The 22,717-nt window shown below is 39.6% G+C and overlaps 1 protein-coding gene across 2 annotated transcripts in view; it reads right to left on the bottom strand.

Moving 5' to 3' along the window:
- The window catches only part of Zc3h12c (zinc finger CCCH-type containing 12C), a 58,277-nt gene extending 36,179 nt beyond the window's left edge, over window positions 1–22,098 (bottom strand). Inside the window, exon 1 of one of the 2 annotated variants that reach the window (XM_021641229.2) lies at window positions 21,942–22,098. In XM_021641229.2, the coding sequence (XP_021496904.1) occupies window positions 21,942–21,965 (24 nt within the window). In that variant the 5' untranslated portion in view covers window positions 21,966–22,098. Of the gene's footprint in view, window positions 1–21,498; window positions 21,580–21,941 lie in introns of those variants that run through there. The other variant, XM_060373843.1, reaches the window with a different exon arrangement.
- Window positions 22,099–22,717: the final 619 nt, after the last annotated feature.

A 22,717-nucleotide genomic window follows, 5' to 3' on the forward strand; every position in this document is an offset into this window, starting at 1 on the left:
GATATTGAAATGAAGGGGTACATATTCTAAAACGGTCAATAAGAAATTGATTAATGACAAAGCTAATTCCGTCCTTTGCCCAACCATGCTGTTTGCTGTTTGCCAAGCTGTAGGCAACGAGGACACTAGGACATGAAGGTGGTGTGTTTGAGACTAGCTTGGGCTACACAGTGAGTTCCAGTCCACCCTGTCTCAAGAGGAAAAAAAGCTGATCACCTTCTATCTTGAGAGAAATAGAATTTTTCATTAATAATTATAACTTTGTAAATACTGAACATTGTAACAAAACATACTTTTAAATATTGTAATACTTTAAGCGGCAGACACTGTAGTCCATTTCATTAAAGAAAAAAGGTTTTGCTTATATATATTTATCAAGAGCAGCTAAATTAAATATTTTACATACAATCAGAGGCAAACAGGTACATTGTTGTATCAGTTTCTTGGTTTTTATGATAGAATTTTTATATTGCATGAGGCTATTCAATGTCTATTGCCATACCACCCTGAACATGCCTGATGTTGTCTGATCTCAGATTAACAACATACCTGCATTTTATTAAAAACTCATCTTTTCTTCATTTTCCCTGCAGGAATATTTTTGCTGTTTAAAATGTCTTTTGTAGTTAAACTATTTTTCCTGAAGACCTAGGGAAATTGATTTCTCTCCTAGGGATAGCTAAGAGAAGTCTGCTTACTTTCTCTTTCTACTTCATGGTGAGGACTAAACCAACAGCAGACGTTTATTGACTATGGCAATAATTCTGGTGTTCTACCATTAATCAGCAAGTCAGGGAGAGCTAACCCTAAAGCTGTCAGAGAACACCTATTTAAATATCTAATAAAGAAAATTGGAAAAATAGTCTTTTTTAAACTGAAGCTCTTCAACAATATATATCAGAAGAAAGCTATTATATAAATATTAAAAGGAAATTCTGATTTTCTGAGAAATTTGCAGGTTTACCCAATAAACCCACTACAGAATCAAATACTTCTACAGTATAATGAATTTTATTAACAATGATAAATACAACATGCAATCTTTAAAAATACAAAATTTCAACATTTTCTTGGGGTTGAAGTTCTACCCATCTCTATAGGAGTTTCTTCAGGGTTTGTTCTCTGAGAGTGACTTGAATACCACTGTTCTACTAATACAGCACTCACTAAAGAAACACCGAGTTTCCTAGCTCCTGGATACCCCACTGATAAAGAGCATCTGCTTCATTATGAAGCTGTGTCCATTTCAACTTCTTCTATTAATATGGATATGCACGGCCCAATTACTTAGAATTAAGGGACTTTGAAAGTAAATCTGTACACCCTGTGATTTATTAACTACAGTAATGTACTAACATCATAATGCAAGTAACAAATCACAACAGCATCCTAATAATGGGATACAGTTAAAAAAAATCTACACAGTGGCCTTAGTAGAGCTCCCACCAAAAGTATCTTAAACAAGAAAAATCTATTGGAAGCTGGGCTGCCTGGCAACCAGAAGATGGTTGCTAAGCTGCACTCCTTTAACATGCCATCATGAATGCTAGCACAGTGAAAGAATAATTTGGTATGAACAAAAGCCCATAAAAGAGACTGGGACTTAAGTGCGTCTGGTTTACCCTCAGAGAACAATGCAGCTGCCAAACCAATCTGGAAGCTCCGACATCATTGTTCTGTAAACCCCACAATCTGTTCTGACTGCAGGAAGTGCATTTAATGGGAAATATTTTTGATCTCCCCTGAAAAGTTTGGGTTTTGCATTAGTGCTATTGTGAGATAATTCACAATAATGACTTGCTGACCAAATTGCTGAGTTGAACTACAGAATATTATTTTAATATTGAGCAGTTTTATATTTTTGAGCTGTATCAGACATGATGAATACCTACAGAAAAAACTATTAGAATGAAAATTTCTGATTGCAGGATATGTAGATTTTGTTAATTTTCACTTTTCAAAGTGAAAAACACAGATACTTTAAAGTGTTGAAACAAGAAGTCTGATCACTCTAAAACTGAATTTCAATCAATCCTTCTATTTCTCCTTCAGTCTAGTATTTGAAAAGTACCAGTGGTAGTACCCAAATTTGGTTTTCTATGTACTTTACCACATGGCTATAATGAAAAAATGGGGCAAAATGGATGTTTTGTTGTTTTTATAATATTAAACCACTTAATAGTTCTTTATAGTAATGTAATTAGCAAACACTAATACTTTCAACTTGAAGCAATCATGTCATTTGTATATAATATTTAAATAATACTTTACAATATTTTTCAATAATATCCAATAATGTTTTTCAATGTTAACAAATTTGGTTTTCTATGTACTTTACCACATGGCTATAATGAAAAAATGGGGCAAAATGGATGTTTTGTTGTTTTTATAATATTAAACCACTTAATAGTTCTTTATAGTAATGTAATTAGCAAACACTAATACTTTCAACTTGAAGCAATCATGTCATTTGTATATAATATTTAAATAATACTTTACAATATTTTTCAATAATATCCAATAATGTTTTTCAATGTTAACAACAAGTGCAAGCATTGTCTAGATTTTAAACTAACATTTAAAGTCACTTGATTTGTATTGACTGAGATGGTAAAGATTTGGATTTTAAAACTTCAATCTGTAGAATGTTTCTCATCAAGTCCAAGCTGGTAAAAAGCTGCCATGACTTAATATGGCATTTAAAAACAATCCTGAATCTGACACTATCCTAAAGTTATTCAGTAAAAATTTAAATGTTAGCCTAAAGATTTAAAAGGAGATACAAACAGTAGCATCAGAAAAGACAAAGCTTACAAGGAGTTACATACAAAGCTTTGCAGAATCAAGAGCACCATGCTGTTTACATCTGTTTAGCATTTTAACAATGACTACTAAGTTTTCAAAAGAAAAAGACTTCACAGAATGTGTTACTTATATGCAATGCAACAATCTCTTTTGCTCAGTTTCTAAACCATGAATGGTATAGGCTTTTTAAGTTTTGCATTTTCAGTGAAACCCAAGCTTATGTAAGTACTCATAGAACTCAAATAAATATCAACTGGTAGGGTACTTTTCCTCCCTTCATGCAAAAGCAGAATCAAAGCATCATATACAAAGTAGACCAGCTTGTACTCCCAGAGTCACTGGAAAACTCTGAGAAGAAACTGCAAAGTTTGTGTCACAAAGTCGTTTACACGATGGCTTGTACACTGCACAAGTCTATGGTAAACACACGATATTCTTGCACACAAAAGGTACTGGGCAAAAACAGAATAATCAGAAAGACATCTCCAGTTTTAAAAACCCATAGATTACCTCTAGATAGTATATCAGAATCTCACTCTTTTTCTTGACAAAGACTATCTAAAAATTAAATAATAGTATTTGTTGAAAAAGATGGAATTATGCTAATTTTATAGATGATAATTAAGAGTAACTTATTCATTCAATTATCAAAAAATAACTCTGTAGTAGCTAAACACAGGCTTAGGACATGTAGGGTACTGACCTGAAAATTACTGCATATATTGGAATTTCTCTATTTAGTGAAAAGATTTTTTTGAAAGTTCTCAATAGACAACTTGAATAGCAACTCTCCTCGAACCAGGTAAAGCTTATTTTTAGCATTCTAAAACGCATAATATTACACCATAAACTTGTTACATCAAATTATTTGTTTGTAAAGTTACAATGCCATGAAAGTAGGTTCTGGTTGCTAGCCAAATGGTTCTACTATGAGAACAATGAAAATAAAATAATGAATATGTAATAAATACCTACTGCTATGGTCTTTGCGTATTTAATTGCCATTGTATTTGAGCAAGCACTGTTGTCTGCACCCCTCTGGCTAACAAAGGAGGGATGTCCCTTTGAACAGATTGGTTAATGTTCCGGGGCAACAGATGTCCACTGGAACTGCAGGAGACCAGCAACTGGTGGCCTGCCTGTCTTCTGCAAACTTTCAATAGACTTATGCATATGTTCACACAATAGGGTATGTGGTAGAAATGAAAACCTCTCTTTAACCCTTTATGTTCTTTCTTTCCCTCCCAACTGACAGATGAAAGTCTTTGTCTACTTCTCACTTCCCCATTACAGAACTCTTGAAAGTAACTGAAATGGCATCTTCAACCTAATATCTGAAAATAACGCAAGGGGAAAAGAAGGGGAGAGGAAATCAATTCTACATGAATACTGAAATCGTTGACAAGGCAACTGAATGCTTAATCATCATCTTTAAAACCAGCTGTTGGAAACATCTATCAGTATCAATCCATCTCTGCAGACTAGACTCTTCACATCATAGAAAAATCTACTGAATCTGACCATCATTTCACAGGAACTAGATATGGCAGTGATGTCTTCAGAAACATAAGCATTTGACAAGATAAAATCTAAATTTGTTGTTTAGCATCATATTAGAACTTTTTAATAACTGTCTTAAGCTCCAAATGATTGTGAGGAATGCCCATGGCTTACAAGCATTCACTAAGCTACAAGTAATTATAAAATACCCAAACATAGAAACATAAAACTCTGATGCACAGATATATTCTCACAGAAAGAAGCAGGTTCTCTTAGTATACTGGCACTAACATTTTTCTTTCCGTGTGGTTTTTCCCATTCTTCAAAGCTGAAATTATATAGCCTTACAGAACAGTTCAACTTCCAAAAGCACTAAGTAGCACAGATACTTACGTTAGCAGGAAAATACAAAGACATTGGTTTCTGTGGCAGCTTCAGCAGTAACAACACAATTTTAGCTGCAGACTTCCAGGCAGGCAAGAAGAACAATGAGTGGTTGAACAGATGGAATGGCAATGTCTTTGCTTAACCTATTACCGACTGGAACAACAGCCAATCACAGGCCAGAAAGCTCACAATTAGTTAGTCAGGCAGATGCAAGACAACCTCAGCCCCCTGCGTCAGGTTCGTAGGTTTCTGAGATAAGCAAGTTGATGTCATTCTGGGTCTGCTCCGGGCAGCATGTGTGTTAAACGAGGGGTGTGCAGCAACAATAGGCCTTAGAAAGCTGACCAGTAAGGCAGCTGCTCTATGAACGCAGTCATTAGGGAACAGGCTGCCAACAAGAAACACCTGGCGTGGGCAGGCTTCAGCCTTTCCTCCTTGTTTTTAATGCGTGGAAACAAAGAAACCAATTATGTTTCAAAGTAGTAAAAGTTGCATGTTTCCAAAAAAGTTGAGGCTATATACTCGTCTATTAGTGTTTCGTTTTTCTTTGAGAGAAAGAAAATGAGGTGTGTCAAAGTAGCAATTAACTATTGCATCAATCTCCTTTACTAAATGAGTTACTGGTGAAATGAGGCAGAAGGTTAGAGTTAATCTGTTTCTCTGGCTATAGTGAAGAATCTTTAAAATATTTGTTAGGTGGGTAGTGGTGGTGCTCACCTTTAATCCCAGCACTCAGGGAGGCAGAGGCAGGTGAATCTCTGAGTTTAAGGCCAGCCTGGTCTACTGGGTGAGTTCCAGAACAGCCAGGGCTATATAGAGAAACCCTGTCTTCAAAACAAAACAATAACAACAAGAAAAAATATTTGTTAATGTGTTACAAGATAATAAAACTTATGAGTTTACAAACAGAATTACTTTTTAAAAGTAAATTCTCTAGAAATGTAGTATAATAAAATATAAATTAAGTCTATGCTTGTGAAAATGTAACATACAGTATATATTGAAAGAAAACTAACTTCAACCTAAAATCACTAGATCAGACCAGCTGAGCTATGTCAAATAGTGATGTAAAACTTTCTTATTAAAGATACTGGTTAGCCATATATCTTAAGTAAAACCCTTTCATAACACTTGCTAAAAATGTATTTCTTAAAATTTGAAAGTTGTAATACTCAAATATGTTAGTACTAAAAAGAAATCCTGGATAATTTTGAAGGACATTGAAAGTAGAGTAAATAAGTACCCTGGGTTTACTTCTATGTTCCACATGACAGTGTTTCTAATCCTATGGACTATTTGCTTCTAAGTGCTGCATCAGCTGTATCTTGAGTGAGCTAGGATTATAAAATATTTCATCCAAACGTTAACGCCATAAAACACTGTATTACCTTACTGAGGCTGCTCTACAAGCTTATGTGGTGTAGACCACCATTTGTGTACTACAGAAGCAGCACACACACGGGTATGTGCTGCACACATGTGCATGCACACACGCAAGTCACATACACTCTATCTTCATTGCAGTGCAAATAAAATTCCAGATAGGCCAAGAACGACTAATTTATGCAGACTTTAAAAAAATAATGATATCAGACTCAAAAGATACAAAACTAAAGTATCCCAAACAATGTAAGTCAGCTTCTCTTTTCAGATAAAGAGCTGCTATAAATAGCAGTAATTCACAGCAGGACCATTTGTGAGAACTGAGGAAAAGGAAGTTATGGTTTGGGACTTCTGCCCTTGTCCTTTTCACATTCACTTAAACACAAATCAGATTTTTCTCTATTTACAAAATGAAAAATCTATTTCATACACTTAATATTTTCAGCTATGTCATGAAAAACATTCACCATGCTCACTAAACACCTGAAATTTGTTTCCAGAAGAAAAAGAAATAGCATGATAGTGTAGGTCATCATGTCTATGGATTTTTCCCTCAACAGAACTTAATCTTTTCCTGAAGTTTTGTATGTGTGTATGTGTGTATGTGTGTTTGTATGTATGTATGTATGTATGTATGTATGAGAGAGAGACAGAGACACACAGAGAGAGACAGACAGATAGAGAGAGGGGAGAGGAGAGGAGGAAGAGGGAGGGAGGGAGAGGGAGAAAGAGCTAGTGTGAAGGTCAGAGGATAATGTTCTCGAGTTGGCTCTCTCCTTCTGCTATGGGTCCCAGCAATCAAACTCAGGCTGTCAAGCTTGGCAAACTCCTTTACCTACTAAGTCAGTGACAATATTTCTGAACAAAACACAACTGCTAGATTCTGGATGTCCTATTAATTTCTGAAGTGAGAGCTATTATTTTTCTGCCAAGCACTGTAGTAATATAGCAGAAGCAGTTAAGCCTCTAGTCTGATTTCATTAGCCCACTGAAAATCAAGATAAAATGTCTCTATCATCAAAGGTTATTGCAAATTACTATGTAAAATACATAGAATGCAAAGCCTCACTTTGGAGTGAGTATATGTGTATCACAGAAATGAGAAAAATTAGAATTTATCTTTGCTTCCTTCCATTTCCAGAGCTCTTTTAAAAGGTGAAAATGGTATCACTCTGAAGGCAGTAAGGCTTCCGATCAGATAAAAATGATGAACACAGCATAAATCCATGCAAAGTAATTACAGCTACAACCAAAAACCCAGGTAGCAAAGAAAGCACTGACTAGAAGACATAGTGAGAACAGTAAGTAAGTATTTATATTATGGCCATTTTCTTTTGTTTGTAAAAGGAAACTACCTAGTATGAATGGACAGTCACTTTCCCCTTGTCTTCTCCTTTTCTGATCACTTGCTACCATAGTTACCACTTTAAAGCTTTAATGTTAGAGGAGGAGGAATCACAAAGAAGGAAAACTACCCCACAGCACAGCAGGAAGCCTGATCTACAGCACTGGATTAAGCTTTTTTGCAAACCAGCAAATAAAGACAGTGATCTGAAAAAGCTAATCAGATCCTGCTGTGATATTTAGACCCTCGGTTGCTAGTACTGGATAATGTTAAGCACATTAAAACATCAGTAGGTGAAAAGGGCCCAGTCAGGCATTTTTAGTCACATAGGCCTGCCTCGCCCACTTCCCACTGCAGGACAAATACAACGGTACCTGTCTGGTTAATTCCAAGAAATGACTGAGTATGTTATATAACAGAAACAACAGAATGACCAAAGGAAAAGGAGCCAGCATAACTTTTGTATCCCTATCATTTGTCAACGCAAACGGTGGATCTAACATTTGAAAATCAGGCTTTGCACATGTTCTGAGGCAGGAGAGTGAAACAAATGTGCTTTGACGTTGTGTTTGGAAGCAAGTCTCTTGGCCAGAGGTGACTCAAATTCCCTTAACCTTTCTCTTTAGTACATGAGCACTCTTGACCCCTACAAAGCAGTATCGTGGAAGATTATTATATCAAAATTACCCAATTGTGACTCTAAAGGTTACGAGAAAAGGTTTTAGCCAAAATTTGTTATTTCTCAGGGTTTAAATAAATGAACTCCAGCCAAAAATTAACATAATAATGCTGTACTACCATGGAATAGGTACTAACAGTCACATCTCAGTTTTAGGAATGAGATCTTCTATACAGAAAGCTATTTTTCTGAGTGTTATTTGAAACCCTGAACCATGACACTGAGAATACTGACTATATGAACTAAATACAAATTACTATATAGTATCAGTTAAAAGAAAGTTACCAGATCAACTGTGTCAAGATCTGATAAATATTACTTTTTATATGCTGATTATAAAATGTTCTGTAGAAATTTACATTCTCCTAAGTTCTTTTGCCCAGTAAAAGTCAGAAGAAAAGGCATACCATGAAACTTCAAGACTAGTTTATGTTTGGATCTGGCCCTGAATATAATCCATCCAAGAATATAATAAAATATATCTTTGTATTTAACATCAACTGTGATCAGAACGTTCCATTAAGGTAAATCATCAAATAGAAATGATTTTGCATTAAACAAAGCTCATAATCTAAAAATATTCATATTGGCTGGCCAGTAATATACTAAGAGGTCAGATGTAGTGGCCCTGGCCCACAGTCCCAGCACTCAGGAGGTACGAGTCAGAGACTCCCAAACTGGAGGCCAGTTTACCTACAAGTACCCCATCTCACACAGCAAATTAAGTGAACAGTATGGAAACAGGTCCCCTGGAACACAGTGCAGATTCAAATCCCACTTCCAGGTTCCTGCCTGGTTTGAGTTCCTACCTTAACTTCCTTCAATGAACTGTGGTTTGAGTTATATAAACCAAACTCTTTCCTCCCCAAGTTGCTTTGGTCACACTGTTTCATCACACTGATAGTAACCCTGACTAAGACAAAGCTCAAAGAAAGAACTTAACATCTAAACCTTTTGAAAGGCCAAAGACAAGGAGAGAACTCAAAGTGTTTGACTTGTCAGGTTTCTAGAATGCTTTCATCTGATGATTCTGAGCTGGCTATTCAAATTCCTGAGACAGTCTTACAAGTGCAGCGTGGGGTCATGTGCTCATCCTTTCAGCCAATTAGTATGGCCAAAAGTATGTGGGGCTGTGCCTGGCAGTTCCCTCAGAACTATATGGAGTGGGCTGAGAGTTATCTGATGAGGTGTTAACAATAACATTAAATCAAAATGATGACCCACACCGCAGTTAATTTTTGTATTTGTAAAACAAAAATACACGTGCAACGAAAGCCCAGCCTGGGAAAAGAGTGCTTTCCCATCTAAGCTGTGCTGGGGCTCTCTCCCCATTAAAGGCCGCATCAGTGCGTTAAGAGTGCTTTCTAGACACTTTCTTCTCTGTTCATTTCTCAGCTGCTCCATTCATTTAAGTTCTAGTTAATCAAATCCTGGTTATTTTTCTCTTCTCAACTTTGTCCTCCTCAGGACATGAATATCCTCCAGACAGGCAGGCAAAGCATACCCTCCTCTCAGGCTTAGAAGACTTATCTCTTATCTCCTTAGTTACCCCTAGGTGTCTTCCTGACAAAGTCATTTCCAATGACACTATTTTCAAGCTAAACAGATAAACAGCTTCAATTCACAAGCTGCTAATTGTCTTTGTTTTCAAGACTGTCTATGACTTGGGCTTCCTCTGGCCCTATAATCTTATTTCTTGTTTCACTAATAGGAAAGAGACAGCAAAAACAAAGGTAAAGATGTTAAAAGATCTGCCTAAAATGTTCTCTTTACTTATCCTGATCACATCTGTCATTCTAAGTTAACTCCAAGGCTCACTTTTCCATAAGTCTTAGACTAATGTTTACGGATCCACAACTCCTCTGAAGGTCTATAACATGAAGAGTCTATGCTGTACTTAGTTATGAACCAGATAAGCTTCTTGAGAGCAGAATTACTTTCTCTTCAGTTAACTCCTTTGTACAAATGATTTAGCATGCAGCAGTGTGCTTACACCTAAAGATCCCTCAGTAAAAAAGCAATCATACAAAAAAAAGGTCCTTGCTAATATGAATACAAAAGTGCTACCCTGTTAAGAGTTTGTTTCTATGTGACAGAGTGAGTATGTCAAAGTAGAGTTTCTGCATGCTGAGACTCACAGCCAAACTTTGGGCAGAGTGCAGGGAATCATATGAAAAAAGAGGGAAATAGTAAGACATGGAGGGGACAGGAGCTACACAAGGAGAGCGACAGAACCAAAAAATCTGGGCACAGGGGTCTTTTCTGAGATTGATACTCCAACAAGGACCATGCATGGAGATAACCTAGAACCCCTGCACAGATGTAGCCCATGGCAGCTCAGAATCCAAGTGGGTTCTCTAGTAATGGGAACAGGGACTTTCTCTGACATGAACTCAGTGGCTGGCTTTTTGATCACTGTCCCCTGAGGGGAGAACAGCATTTCTAGGCCACTGAGGAGGACAATGCAGCAAGTCCTGATGAAACCTGATAGGCTAGGGTCAGATGGAAGAGGAGGAGGACCTTCCCTATCAATGGACTTGGAGAGGGGCATGGGAGGAGATGAGGGAGGGAGGGTGGGATTGGGAGGAGATGAGGGAGGGAGGGTGGGATTGGGAGGAGATGAGAAAGGGGCTACAGCTGGGATACAAAATTAATAAACTGTAATTAATATAAAAATTAACAATAAAAAGTAGAGTTTCTGGAGCTGCTAACACTCAAGGAACCCACGACTCCCAGTCCTGCATACTCCTCTGGATACAGTTATGCAGCCTCCAATGGGGTAACAATGCTGCTTCTGTTTTTTTCCTGCAGTGCATCTTACCTGATTGGTGAGTCTAGAAGGAGGTCTTGTAAAGGCAAAGCCCAGCTTCCTAAGCTACATGAATGTCTGTTACTCTTTTGTGTTAATTAATCCCACTTGGCAAACTAATTAAAACTGCTTGGTGAAATAAGTAGGCTACAAAGATGAATAAATAGGCTACAAAGAACAATCATAACTATATCACAATTAAAGGAGGTCCCATCATTAGATCAATCTTATAGATCTATTGATGTCTGTTTATAGCACTCGTACAATCTAAAATCCACCAGGGTCTTAGAAAATGTCTTCCACAGACAATGGAAGAAAATGTGGGAGAAAATGGTTCAGCATTCTCTAATTGTCTGTGGGAACTTTATATGACAAAGTGACAATGAATCACAAGATGGCACTGTAATTTCTCTCCTTCTTAAAAATTCCTTTAGCCCTGTAATTTTTAATACCAGCTTTACTCTAAACTGAATATGCCTAGGTGTCTTGCACTAGGGTGCTGCAGCATCAAAGTGTATCCTCTTCTCTTACAACAGAGTGTGTACGAAAGGGTGGGCAGGGGAGGCGACAAGGAACTGAACTATGGCTAGAGAAACCATAGTGTTAAAGGGCAGAGCTTCTCAAGACTTAACACTGCATTTGAAACAAACAAGGATCCTGATTTAGGAAGTCCACATTTTAACATACTCATAGAGGCCCTGGGTCCCCAGGTTGTAGGTCAAAGAAAGAATTTGGCCTTTTTGCTGAGATAGGAAACTATTGGAGGATTTTGATGGAGGGGGAATAGGCCAACTCCATATGTTATCTTATAACTTGGGCTTACTTCTTTACTCCATGTTCCACTGACCTTTCTCCATTTCTGACCTGGATCATAAATGAACAACTGTGGGTTATAATGGGCTGGGTGCACTCTAAGCACAAATTCTTTGCTGGTCTGCTTTCCCTAGTTTCCACACTCATCGCCTGGCCATGGGCTTACGCATGCTTCCAGACACGTGCTGGCTGTTTTCGGCCAGATGCTGTACAGGGTTCGCCTGGGGTCCCACATCGGCCCTCTGTGAGGAGCCCTGCTGAGACACTGACTGCTGTGGTGCTGTGCAGTGTCCAGAAGACACTGGCTTCGCTCTTGCTTTCTCCTTCCGAGAGTCCTTTACAGAGCCAAGTATTTCTCAAGAAACTTGTCTTAAAATAACTTGCTCTTTGGTTTACTGTTGTTAATCCTGAGGTATAAGGGAGTATTTCTTTCCCTATGTTTTCTAATTAGATGTTGTTGATGTCTTAGAAAACACTTGTTGGCCTTTAGTATCTCCCCAGTCTCTTGGCTGTTCCAGATACATGTGACAACGTAAAAGAATCAGAATGCCTCTTCCCAACCAACTTTTATATCTGCACTGTAACTTTTAATTAGTCATACTGCAACATTAAAGAAAAATGTGTGTGTGCACACCCATGAGACCGTGTGCACATTCATGAGTGTGTGCTAACCCTCATGTACTGTAAGAGAAATGACTGGTTTTTTTTAATGCTATATATGATATGAAAATATGATCATGAATAGGCACACATTTGGTGGAAGATTATCTTTACTAATGATTCACTCAGAGAGAACATGTGTGTGTTTTTCTATCTACTTATGTACTGATCCTACCTAAGGTCTTGGGCAAATTAGTCTCTCCATGCCTGGGTATCCCCAGTTATGGAAAATAAAGGCATATAATATGGTTATTCTGAAAATTAATGATCAAACTCTCAGAATAGTGTTATATGCATAATAACCAGTCAACATTATATTTTCCTATCATACGTGCACCATACTAGGCACAGCGTTGCAAAAATCAGATACAGGAATATATTCTCTATCCTTTACCAAAGGTTTAAGAGAAAACCAGGAATGTTGATTACATTAAAATGATCTATTAAGCAGATCACATACTAGAGGCAGAGGTAAGAGTGTCATGAGTTTCAGTACCCTAGACTACATAGTGAGCTCCTACCTCTGCACCAAGAATGGTCCTGTATGTTCTTAGCTATTATGAATGTTACTAGGTTACCTAATATATAAACATGAGGGCAGGACTTGCGATTCTACAATTTATCCATTTGCTACACACAGGCCCCAGTGTTTGCAGACTTCAAAGAGATGCAGTTATTTCATTCAACAGTATCTCTCAGTGGCCAATGGCATAAAAGTGGATGGAACCACTTGCTCCTATTTAGGTGCCTGTATTTCTAGAGATGATTCACAGGTTTTGTCGCCGAATATTTACTGTAACTTTAGGATATGGTTAACTGCAGGATGGAATCTAATGAGACAAGGATGAGCAAGGTGAGAAGAAATTATAAATTTACAATTTATAGATGTAAGAAACAGTATCATATCATACTTTGCCTCAAACTAACCCAGTACCTAGAGAAGTTACTTATCCTCTCTCAGTCCTTCAGCATGGTTTCTAGAACACAGTTGTTACAAGGACAGTGGAATTAATACATACAGTAACTTGTAACAGTACCTGCCACACAAGAAAGGCAGAAGCATTTCCTTTAAAACGGTTGTAAGTGAAACTAAATTACAAAAAGTAGAAAGTTTGGTTTATAGTATCTATTTTATATTCTCAGTAAAAGAAAAAATTGTAAAGCTTCTCTCTATTAATATAGAAGAAAAAATATCATGGAGGCAAAGATCTCATTGGGTCCCAGTCACCAAACTAAACAGCATACACTATTTACTTATAGTCACATAGATATAATTCTAAAGTTTTTTCCTTATTAATACAGAAAAAATAATTCAGAAAAAGCCTATTGTTGCACCTTACTAGCTGTTCTTACCATGTTTACAGAACCTCAAAATCAAATGTCTCAGAGCTCAAATACCCTACTATAGTCCTTTGAGATATCATTTTACATGAACTTATAAAGCAAAAATAATCCAGAATGATGTCTCTCAAGGGTAAAGATATAACATTTAGTTAAGGAAAGCCAAAGATACAGAGTATTGTATTGTAAGAAAAACCAAGATTACATTGCCAGAAAAGACTTCAGCTGGTGAGATTAGAAAGTGTTAGTAACTGGTGAAAAGAAAGTATAAAAATTGTTGGCAACCAGTGATTTAGAAGAAATATATTGATTTACTGGTGGGCAGGAATAAGGGAGGTAATAAATATTCCTTTAATCCCAGCATTAAGGAGGCAGGTGGATCTCTGTGAGCTTGTGGCCAGTCAGGTCTACATAGCAAATTCCAGGCCAGCCAAAGCCCATAGTGAGATCCTGTCAGAGACGGGGAGACTGGCAGAGAGAAGGAATAAAATTACAACTATAAGACAATAAAACAAGTGCCTGAATGGAAACTGGTGTTTCCTTTTACACACCACCACTTGTTTCTGATTAACGATACAGATGGGAGATATTGAGATTTTTCTTTAAAATACATGGCTGTAGACAGACTAAGAGCCGCCATCTTTCCTGCAGTATAATCTCGTGAGCCCTGTCATTTCTAAGCCCACAAGTTGCCTAAAGGAATACACTGCTACTTGACACACTTTTCAGTTAGCTTCCATTCTTCAGGGGTCTACCAACTTACTGTTGAAACAGTTAAGTTATAATTCCCGAGAGATTGCTATTGGATAAAATCACGCATTTAAAAACATCCCTAAGGAATCATTTTGATTTGTAAGAAATCAATGACTAAATAGTTTGTTTTATTGATAGTCATTTAGTTGAAATTCAGAACATATATATTATACACGGTAGCTGTTTAACTGAACTTTATTGCGAGTCTGTATGAGTGCTACTTTGATGGAAAGTGAGAAGATGACATGGGCCGCAATGAGCAATGCAAAGAAAGTAGGAGTTTAAGCTGGTATCCGATCCATTCGCTTATCTGCATGCCTGTCATGAGAAAGCGATATGCTAAGTGACAGGACAGGTGAACACAGCTGCTAAAACTCTTTTGAGTTCTCTGTCTCCCTGTGTGTGTGTGTGTGTGTGTGCGTGAACAGAACTAGCTTATCTCAGTCTCTTGAGGAAGACATTTGAACCCATTATGTACACTATTAAAGGGTGTTTATTAAAGAGTGTAAGGTTAGAGTCTGCTAACCCCACTTCTCATTGTTGGGAGTCGTTTAACCCATTGGGTTTGGTAAACAAAGGCTAAGGCTATGGGGGAAGCAATGATTTAGTAAATGAGTGTGTCTGTAAGGAACCTGAGTATTTTCTTCTAAAGGGATAACAAATGTAATAAGTTGAGTAAGAGGCTATTACATGTTGTACATACAGTCACTTATATTACATTCCAATCACTTCATCAAGTGATTCATCAAGCACATTTTCATAGCATGCATTTTTTTTTTTTTTACTTGGGTCAACATGTTAACACTCAAAAGCACTGCAATTTGGAGCATTTCTGATTTTAAATTATGAAATGCTCACATTACCATATTATGTATAATGAGAAGGTATTCATAATATCAAAGAACTTCAGTGACTCAGTGTATATCATCAGTCCTTTCCAACAATCATGACCATACCATGATGACAGGTGTTACTATCACTGTTTTACAGGCAAGAAAACTGAGATGTAGAAAAATGAAAAAGAAACTGTCCCAAATCCCATGCATTGCATGCAGCAGCTCAGCACGAGCTCAGATTTGGTCTCCTGGACTATAACATAAGCTTCTTAGTGCTGTGTCCACTCGTGTCCAGCAAATCAACAAGACCGTGTGCTCACACAATGATGTGTATACAGAAACGGGCATTTGCATGCTGCTAATAGGAATACTAACTAGTGTAACCTCTCCACAGGTCAGCTCGGTGACCACATGTCAGGAAAGGGGTTTAATACGGGCTGGAGAGAGGCCTCAGCAGTTAGATTTGAGTTCAGTTTCCAGCACTCACTTGAGGTGACTCACCCAAGCTAACTTCAAGCTAACTTGAAGGCATTTGACATTTTCTTCTGCTCTCTGAAGACACCTGTACACTTGTGAGGAAACACTCACATAAACACACATGATTAAAAAATAACAAAGATAAAAAATTCATAAGTAACACACTTTGGGCACAAATCTCTACAGACAGACATTTGTATCTCAAGTGTTATTAGGGAAAAAAAAAAAAAAAAAAAAAAAAAAAAAAAAACCTGGTCAAAATCTATGTGTCCAGAAATGTATCTATTTCTTTGGCTTTCCTGTTGGTCACATACAGTTTTTCATAATAGGCCACAGTAATCTCTCTCTCTCTCTCTCTCTCTCTTTCTCTCTTTTTGTGATATCAGTTGTAATGTTTCTTTTTCATTTCTAATTGTATTTGAGTCTCTTTTAAAAATCAAATTGCAATGTTTGAATATGTTCAATGGCATCTAGGCAGAAAAAAAAATCTCTTAAAGGAACATTTAATGACATGGGAAAATTTTTATGAAGAGCAGGAAACAAAACCATAATGCTTATACATTTTTAAAGGGTGTACTTAAAATGATTAAAAGAATTTTAAAATGAAAACAAAACTAACATTTTACGTTATTTTTAGGTAAAAATTATAGATGATTTTATCCCTTTTCTGTTTTATAAATGTAAAAAAATGCCAAAATATTAAACTGCAAATTTAATTTTAAAAGATAAGTAGTAAAAAGTATTGAAATGGCATTCAGAAAACATCCCTCTTTATTTGAGACAATCTTCCCTGTGTGTGGCATTGCTAACTAACTTTTCACTCATGACTTTCGTGCTATTCAGGCATTTGTTTTGTCTTACCAGAAACAGGAATAATGTATTTCATCTAAATAGACCATGCACTGTACATTTCCAGGTTTTTATATCTGTACTAGACATCTTAAAAATTATAACTGAAATACCAGAAAGTAACACATACCTAAGATCAACTCAGTCCGGCCAAAGAAAATGACACAAATAGTTAAAGAGGGTCAGTTATAATGAGATGGATTCAATTATATGAACAAACCATTCAATGTAAGTGTATGAGACAATGAAAATAAATTATGAAGTAAAAGCCAAGATCTGAAACAGACCAAATTACAGAATGGGATAAAATTAAGCCCACATAATTTTGAATAGGAAATGAGTACAGATGACTAAGAATAAAAACTAATTTTAGCATCATCCTAACAGACATAAAATAATAGACTTAAAGGGCTTTTGAAAAACCTAAAAATATAAGCTTACAAGTTTGTAACAGTAAAAGCTTGATTTTACAGAACTTTTACATCTGGCAACTTTAGTTACTCTCAATACAACTAAAAGCCAGGGATTAAGTAAAAAGTTAAATAAAACCTCCTATCCAATCAAACCAATGATACCGTTAAATGTTTTTCTTACTAATTTAACGCCTTGTGCCTAGCATTTTTCATTCATTTAAAAATTTTATTACGTTTATTTAGTGTGTGCGCGCATGTATGTGCCATGCCTGTGCCTATGCCATTAAATACTTGGGAGGTCAGAGGACAACCTGTAAGAGCTGGCTTTCTCCCTCCACTCTGTAGGTTCTTGATTAAGAACACCAGGCCCCTTTGCACACGAACTAGCCCTTACTTCATCATTTTGGACCAGTAAAAGCCAGGCTTCAAAGTAGATAGTGTCTGATGGGTAGGAACAGAAATAAAACTAGGACTCTTGGGGTGAGGGCCAGCTGATGTGAGAGGCCTCTTCTGTGGCTCCATACAATACAAACCTTCATTTTTCAGCCTCTCTGCTCTAAGCACTCTCTACCAGGTGTGCCCAGCCTCCTGACACACTGACACACAACATTATTTGCAGCACTTGAAAACTACACAGTAGAATTACCAAAAACAATCCAAATTACACAAACAAAACCCCTCATGTTTGAAGCAGCTCTCCAGTGTTGTGTTGGGCTCCATCCTTAGCCATCCTGAGTCACGTGGTTAGCACCAGGCCCTTGGTCACTGACCTTTTAGGTACAAGGTTAACTTGCTATCATTCAGTTTCACAATGCAGAGCTGATATCACCTGCAAACTAGAGAAAGTGAGTGACAGCATCACTAGGAGGAGCTGCTGACAGAGAAGACGTCACTGATGTGAGTCAACACCATCAACTCAGACTTCCCACACCTAACTCAAACAGCACTCTGCAGAGCTACTTAAGAGTAAATCTCTGTCATCTGGACCCAAATCCCTAGAACCTCTAGTTATCACTTTACCTGAGCAGACCACAGTTCTCATGGGAAGTTAGAACAACCTGGGAGAGCTGGTTCTCTCCTTCCACCTTGTTGGCAGGCCATCAGGCTCTACCAGCTGAGCCATCTCACTAGGCCAACTGTCAAAGACTTCTAAAGTTAATCTTTAACTAAAGTATGATGAAATCAGCCTTCTTACTCTTTGCTAATAGGTTTACATATCAATACAACTTAGGGTAAAAAAAAAATTCTCTTTTCCATCACTTTGTTTAGAAATACATTTTATTCTGTTTTGTTTTTCAAGACAGGGTTTCTCTCTGTAGCCTTGGCTGTCCTGTACTCGCTTTGTAGACCAGGCAGGGCTTGAACTCAAAGATCCGCCTGCCTCTGCCTCCCTGAGTGCTGGGATTACGGGTGTGTGCTACAGTACCGGGCTTAGAAATACATCCTTAAACTACAAACACGAAACAAGTTTTTACTTAGAGAGTCAATAAAAACATTATTATATTGATATTAGGAAACACAAATGTCTGAAAGCAGGAGGATGATTCCATAAAACATTATTAGAAAGAAACTATCTGAAATATTGTTAATACCACAAGTGAATCCTTGATGCACACTGTTATAGGAACCAGAAGGAGGGACTCAACTCTTTAAACAATATAACTCCAGGTATATGAGAAAGCATCCTCCTTCTTAAAAACAAACTCCAAGGAGGATGGTGCTGTCGTACTGTTCTGCCTTCACATTGGCAGATCTAAGATAAAGTTACAGCGACTTCAGCACTGCCACAACAGGGATGGAGCATGGCTAAATGTGGAACCCTCATCCTATCACTGTCAACTGGGAAGGAATGTTGCGTGCCTATGGGGCTTATTAGGACTTAAAAAGCGTGACCTTCTTTGGAGTATTTGCTACACTGAAGGTCACACTCCAGGCTCTCAACGGTTGAAGGCTAACCCTGGAATCTTCCTTCAATAAAAGTCCGATTCTCACTCATGTACTGTTTTTCTTCCTCATACAAACAATACCCCGAGACTACACTAGACTGGTAGTCTACCGCCACCGTGCGACTGCCCTAGACACCGGCCAACTCACTCTGCTCCCTCCAGAGCTCCAGGACTTGACTCTCACTCAGTCTACTTGATCTACGTAAACCTTGAAGCCCCACACAGAATGTGACTTTTTTTTTCACTTCTTCACTCACAGTACGTAAGGATTTCAATTGAGCCTTATGTCCTGTTATTAAGAAGTCCTCCAGAGGTTAGGACCCTTACTCTACACCTAAATAACTACTTGACAATAAAACAGAAGTATATACCGACTTCATATGAGCAATAACTGGCAGATCAGTGTATAATTTTATAGTCTAACATTTAAAAATATTTTTAAATAATTCAATTCAATAATTCAACATCTTGTTTCTTTGAAACTTCAAATCCAAATGAAAGAACTCTGCTAAGCTTAGATAAAAAGCAAATCACCAAGTGGATACTGACAGTAACACTTTCAGATATACAGTAGTTAAATGCAAGAACCATGGAACCCTGCTAGAACAACAAGATAATTCAATTTTGGACTAGAAAAAATACAAAATTACATTTTCTATTAACCACTCGAGGTCCAGTTCTGCACTTGTAACCCATTAAAACATCTCCAGAGAAGCCCAAAATATAAAACAAGATATTTTTATTGTGATCATTTTTTTAAAAAAATAGCAGAAGGAAGTGACTAATAAAAGCTCCCCTCAGCACATGAGCATTCCAGGTTTCTATTTTCCACCACAGCAAAATAGTTCCATTAGACTTTCATTATTAAATAGAAAAAAACCCACTGATCTCTTTGTGTCATCCAGCTTGGGTTATAGGATACAAATCAGTGCTAGAAAAGCTAGCATGCAGAAGGTCAGGAATTCAAGCCCAAGTATCAAGGACAAAAAAAGAAAATGCTCATTTATGTTCTTTATAATGTTTGTGTTGTTGCTTGTTTGGAAACAAAGATACATACTTATAGCCCTGGCTAGCTTAGAACTTGCTATTGTAGGTCAGGCTGACCTAGAACTTGGAGATCTGCCTGCTTCTACCTCCCAAATGCTGGGATTAAAGGCAAGTTTACTTAATGGTCAGATACTAGAAGAGCTGTAACTTACTTTAAAAAGTAAAAGCAATTCTTAAAAAAAAATGCAAATATTTTAAATCATGAATTCAGCTTCAACAAAACAGATCATTTTGGTGTTGTTATGGTGCCTTCAAGTAGATATTTGCAATGCTGAACTGCAAGAACAGAAAGGAATGTACGAAGGACACCTGATCTGGGGCTTGGACCAATCTTCTCAGAAATCAGAGAATACCAAAAGTAAGAAACTGTAAGCAGCCGGGCATGATGGAGCATGCCTTTACGCCAGTAAGTGCCTGGGAGGCAGAGGCAGGTGGGTCTCTGTGAGGCCTGCCTGGTCTACAAAGAGAGTCCAGGGTAGCCAGGGGATTACACAGAAAAACCGAAAAAATAAATAAAAAGGGAAAAAACTGTAAGCAGAATTAATTAATTATACATGTAAGAGCCTAAATAACCTTAAGTCATACCCTCGGCAGCCTCGGCTAGCCTCAAACTTAGGATCCTTCAGTTGAGTGCTGGGATCCCAGGTGTGTGTCTCACTGCTTCTAGCTGTGGTCTTTTTTAATGGATCTTGTAAAGTCCAAAAAAAAAAAAAAAACCCAAAACAAAACAAAAACCAGAAAACAAACAAACAAACAAAACACAAAAACGTGTTTGAGGTCTGCCTCCTGTTTTCTGCTCTTAATGGAAGTAAAGATGAAAATCTCAATACGGAAATGAGTGAAGAACTGCACAACTTTCTCAGATTTCTAAATATATAACGCTTAGGCCCAATTATCTCCTCATCTATTCTAAGGCGGTTTAAAAAAAAAAAAAATCTGAATCAATAAGCGCCTGATGGAGCTGGAGATACTCCAAGTCAGTCCGGCAACCAATAGGAGAACTTTCCCTCAATGTGGATTACGGCTTCATCTCTTTATCACAAAACCGAGAACACAAACCCCCAGTGTTAACGGATACCCAAAGCAGCAGGAAACCCAGTTAGAGTAATCAGTGCTTGGAAGCAACCGCTGTCTGTAAGGACTTTAAGGGACAATAAAAGATAAAACAGTTTAGGGAAGAAAAGCGGGATTCATGTCTCCAAGTTAAGTAACACCTTGTCGCAGGGAGTTGTTATTTTTTTTAAAGAAAAACAAACAAACAATCAAACGAAAAGACAAAAAACAAAAAGGAATAAGAACCACCCGGCTGAAATGGGCGCGGGCTTTGGGCAGGAGGCTGCGGAAGGGGACCCAGGGCGAAGGAAAGGTTTCCCAGGACCGCCCGAGGACCGGTGGAAGGATGGCTGAGGAGGGCGAATGGCGGGGGCAGGACGGAGATGCCGGGCGACGCCTCACCCCACGGGCGCGAGCGGGTCCGGGCGGCAGGATCACAGCCGTGGGTCCGTTTCCCTCGGCGGCGCCCGGGCCCGCCTCCATGTTCGCCGGCCCCGGCCCTCGGGCGGGCGGGAGCTACTGGACGGGCGTTCTAGGCCGCCGGGCCCGGCCTCCCCGCGCCGAGTTCCCCGCGGGGCGGGGGCCGGCGCCGCCCGCGGGCAGGATGCGCTCGGCGTTCCCGCTCGGCGTTCCCGGGAGGCGGGCGCCGGGGCCACTCGACCTCGGGGGGTCGGAGCCGCCTGGGCCTGCAGTTGCCTGCTCCGGGGCGGGTCCTGAGCTCGGCGCCCGGCGCTCGGGCGCGGCCTCCCGGCCCGGCGGGCCTCCCCGCGCCCTCGCCCGGAGCACGCCGCGGGGAAGGCGAGCGCGGCCGGCCGCCCCGGCCCTGCCGCCGCCGCGCCACCCACCTGCAGTGTCTTCTCCGCAGCCATCACGGCATGCTCTGGCGGCCGGGCCGGCCCCGGGTCCCCTCCTCCGGGCGGCCGCCTCTCGCCTCAGCGCCGGGCCGCCGCGGCCGCCGCTAGGGCTCGGGCCGAGCGCGACGCTCCCCCATGCCGCCCGCCCGCCCGGCCGCCCGGCGGACTGCACGCCAGGGCCGCGGCTCTCAGGCGCCCCGGGGGCTCGGCCGCTCGCCGCCGCGCTCCTCGCTCGCTCGCTCGCCCGCCTGCCCGAGCCGCTGCAGCCGCCGCCGCGTGCCGCGTTCCTCCCCTCCGCTCTCTTGGCTTCCTTCGCCGCCGCTGGAGCCGAGCTTGGCAAACCAGCACCTGCTGCTGGAGAACGCCGAGAACTGAAACAGGAAACCCTAAGCCAGGGGGGAAAACCCGGGAGGCGTGGAGAGGGGTGAGGGGAGCTGCGGGAGCCCGAGCCTCCTCCCCTCCTGCGCAGTCCCCTCCGCGCCCATCCTTGGGATCCCTGATCCCCCAGCCCCCGACTCAGGTCCCCAGCTTTGCCCCCGACGGCGCCTCCCGTGCTGGCCACGTCGTCTCCACCCCGCACTAGCCCAAATCATGCATGCCCTGGGCGGTCGGTGAAAACGACGCTTTGCTTTCTCAGGACGCTCAGGACGTGTTACTCGCTTGTTGACTTATTATTAATGCCCTGAAATGGGGGGCGGGGGTGCAAACAAAACACCACACCCTGTGTAATAAAGACCACTAAGGGAATTTAAACAAATGAAGCTGTA

This window comes from Meriones unguiculatus, chromosome 1, assembly GCF_030254825.1.
Source record: "Meriones unguiculatus strain TT.TT164.6M chromosome 1, Bangor_MerUng_6.1, whole genome shotgun sequence".
NCBI lineage: Eukaryota > Metazoa > Chordata > Mammalia > Rodentia > Muridae > Meriones > Meriones unguiculatus.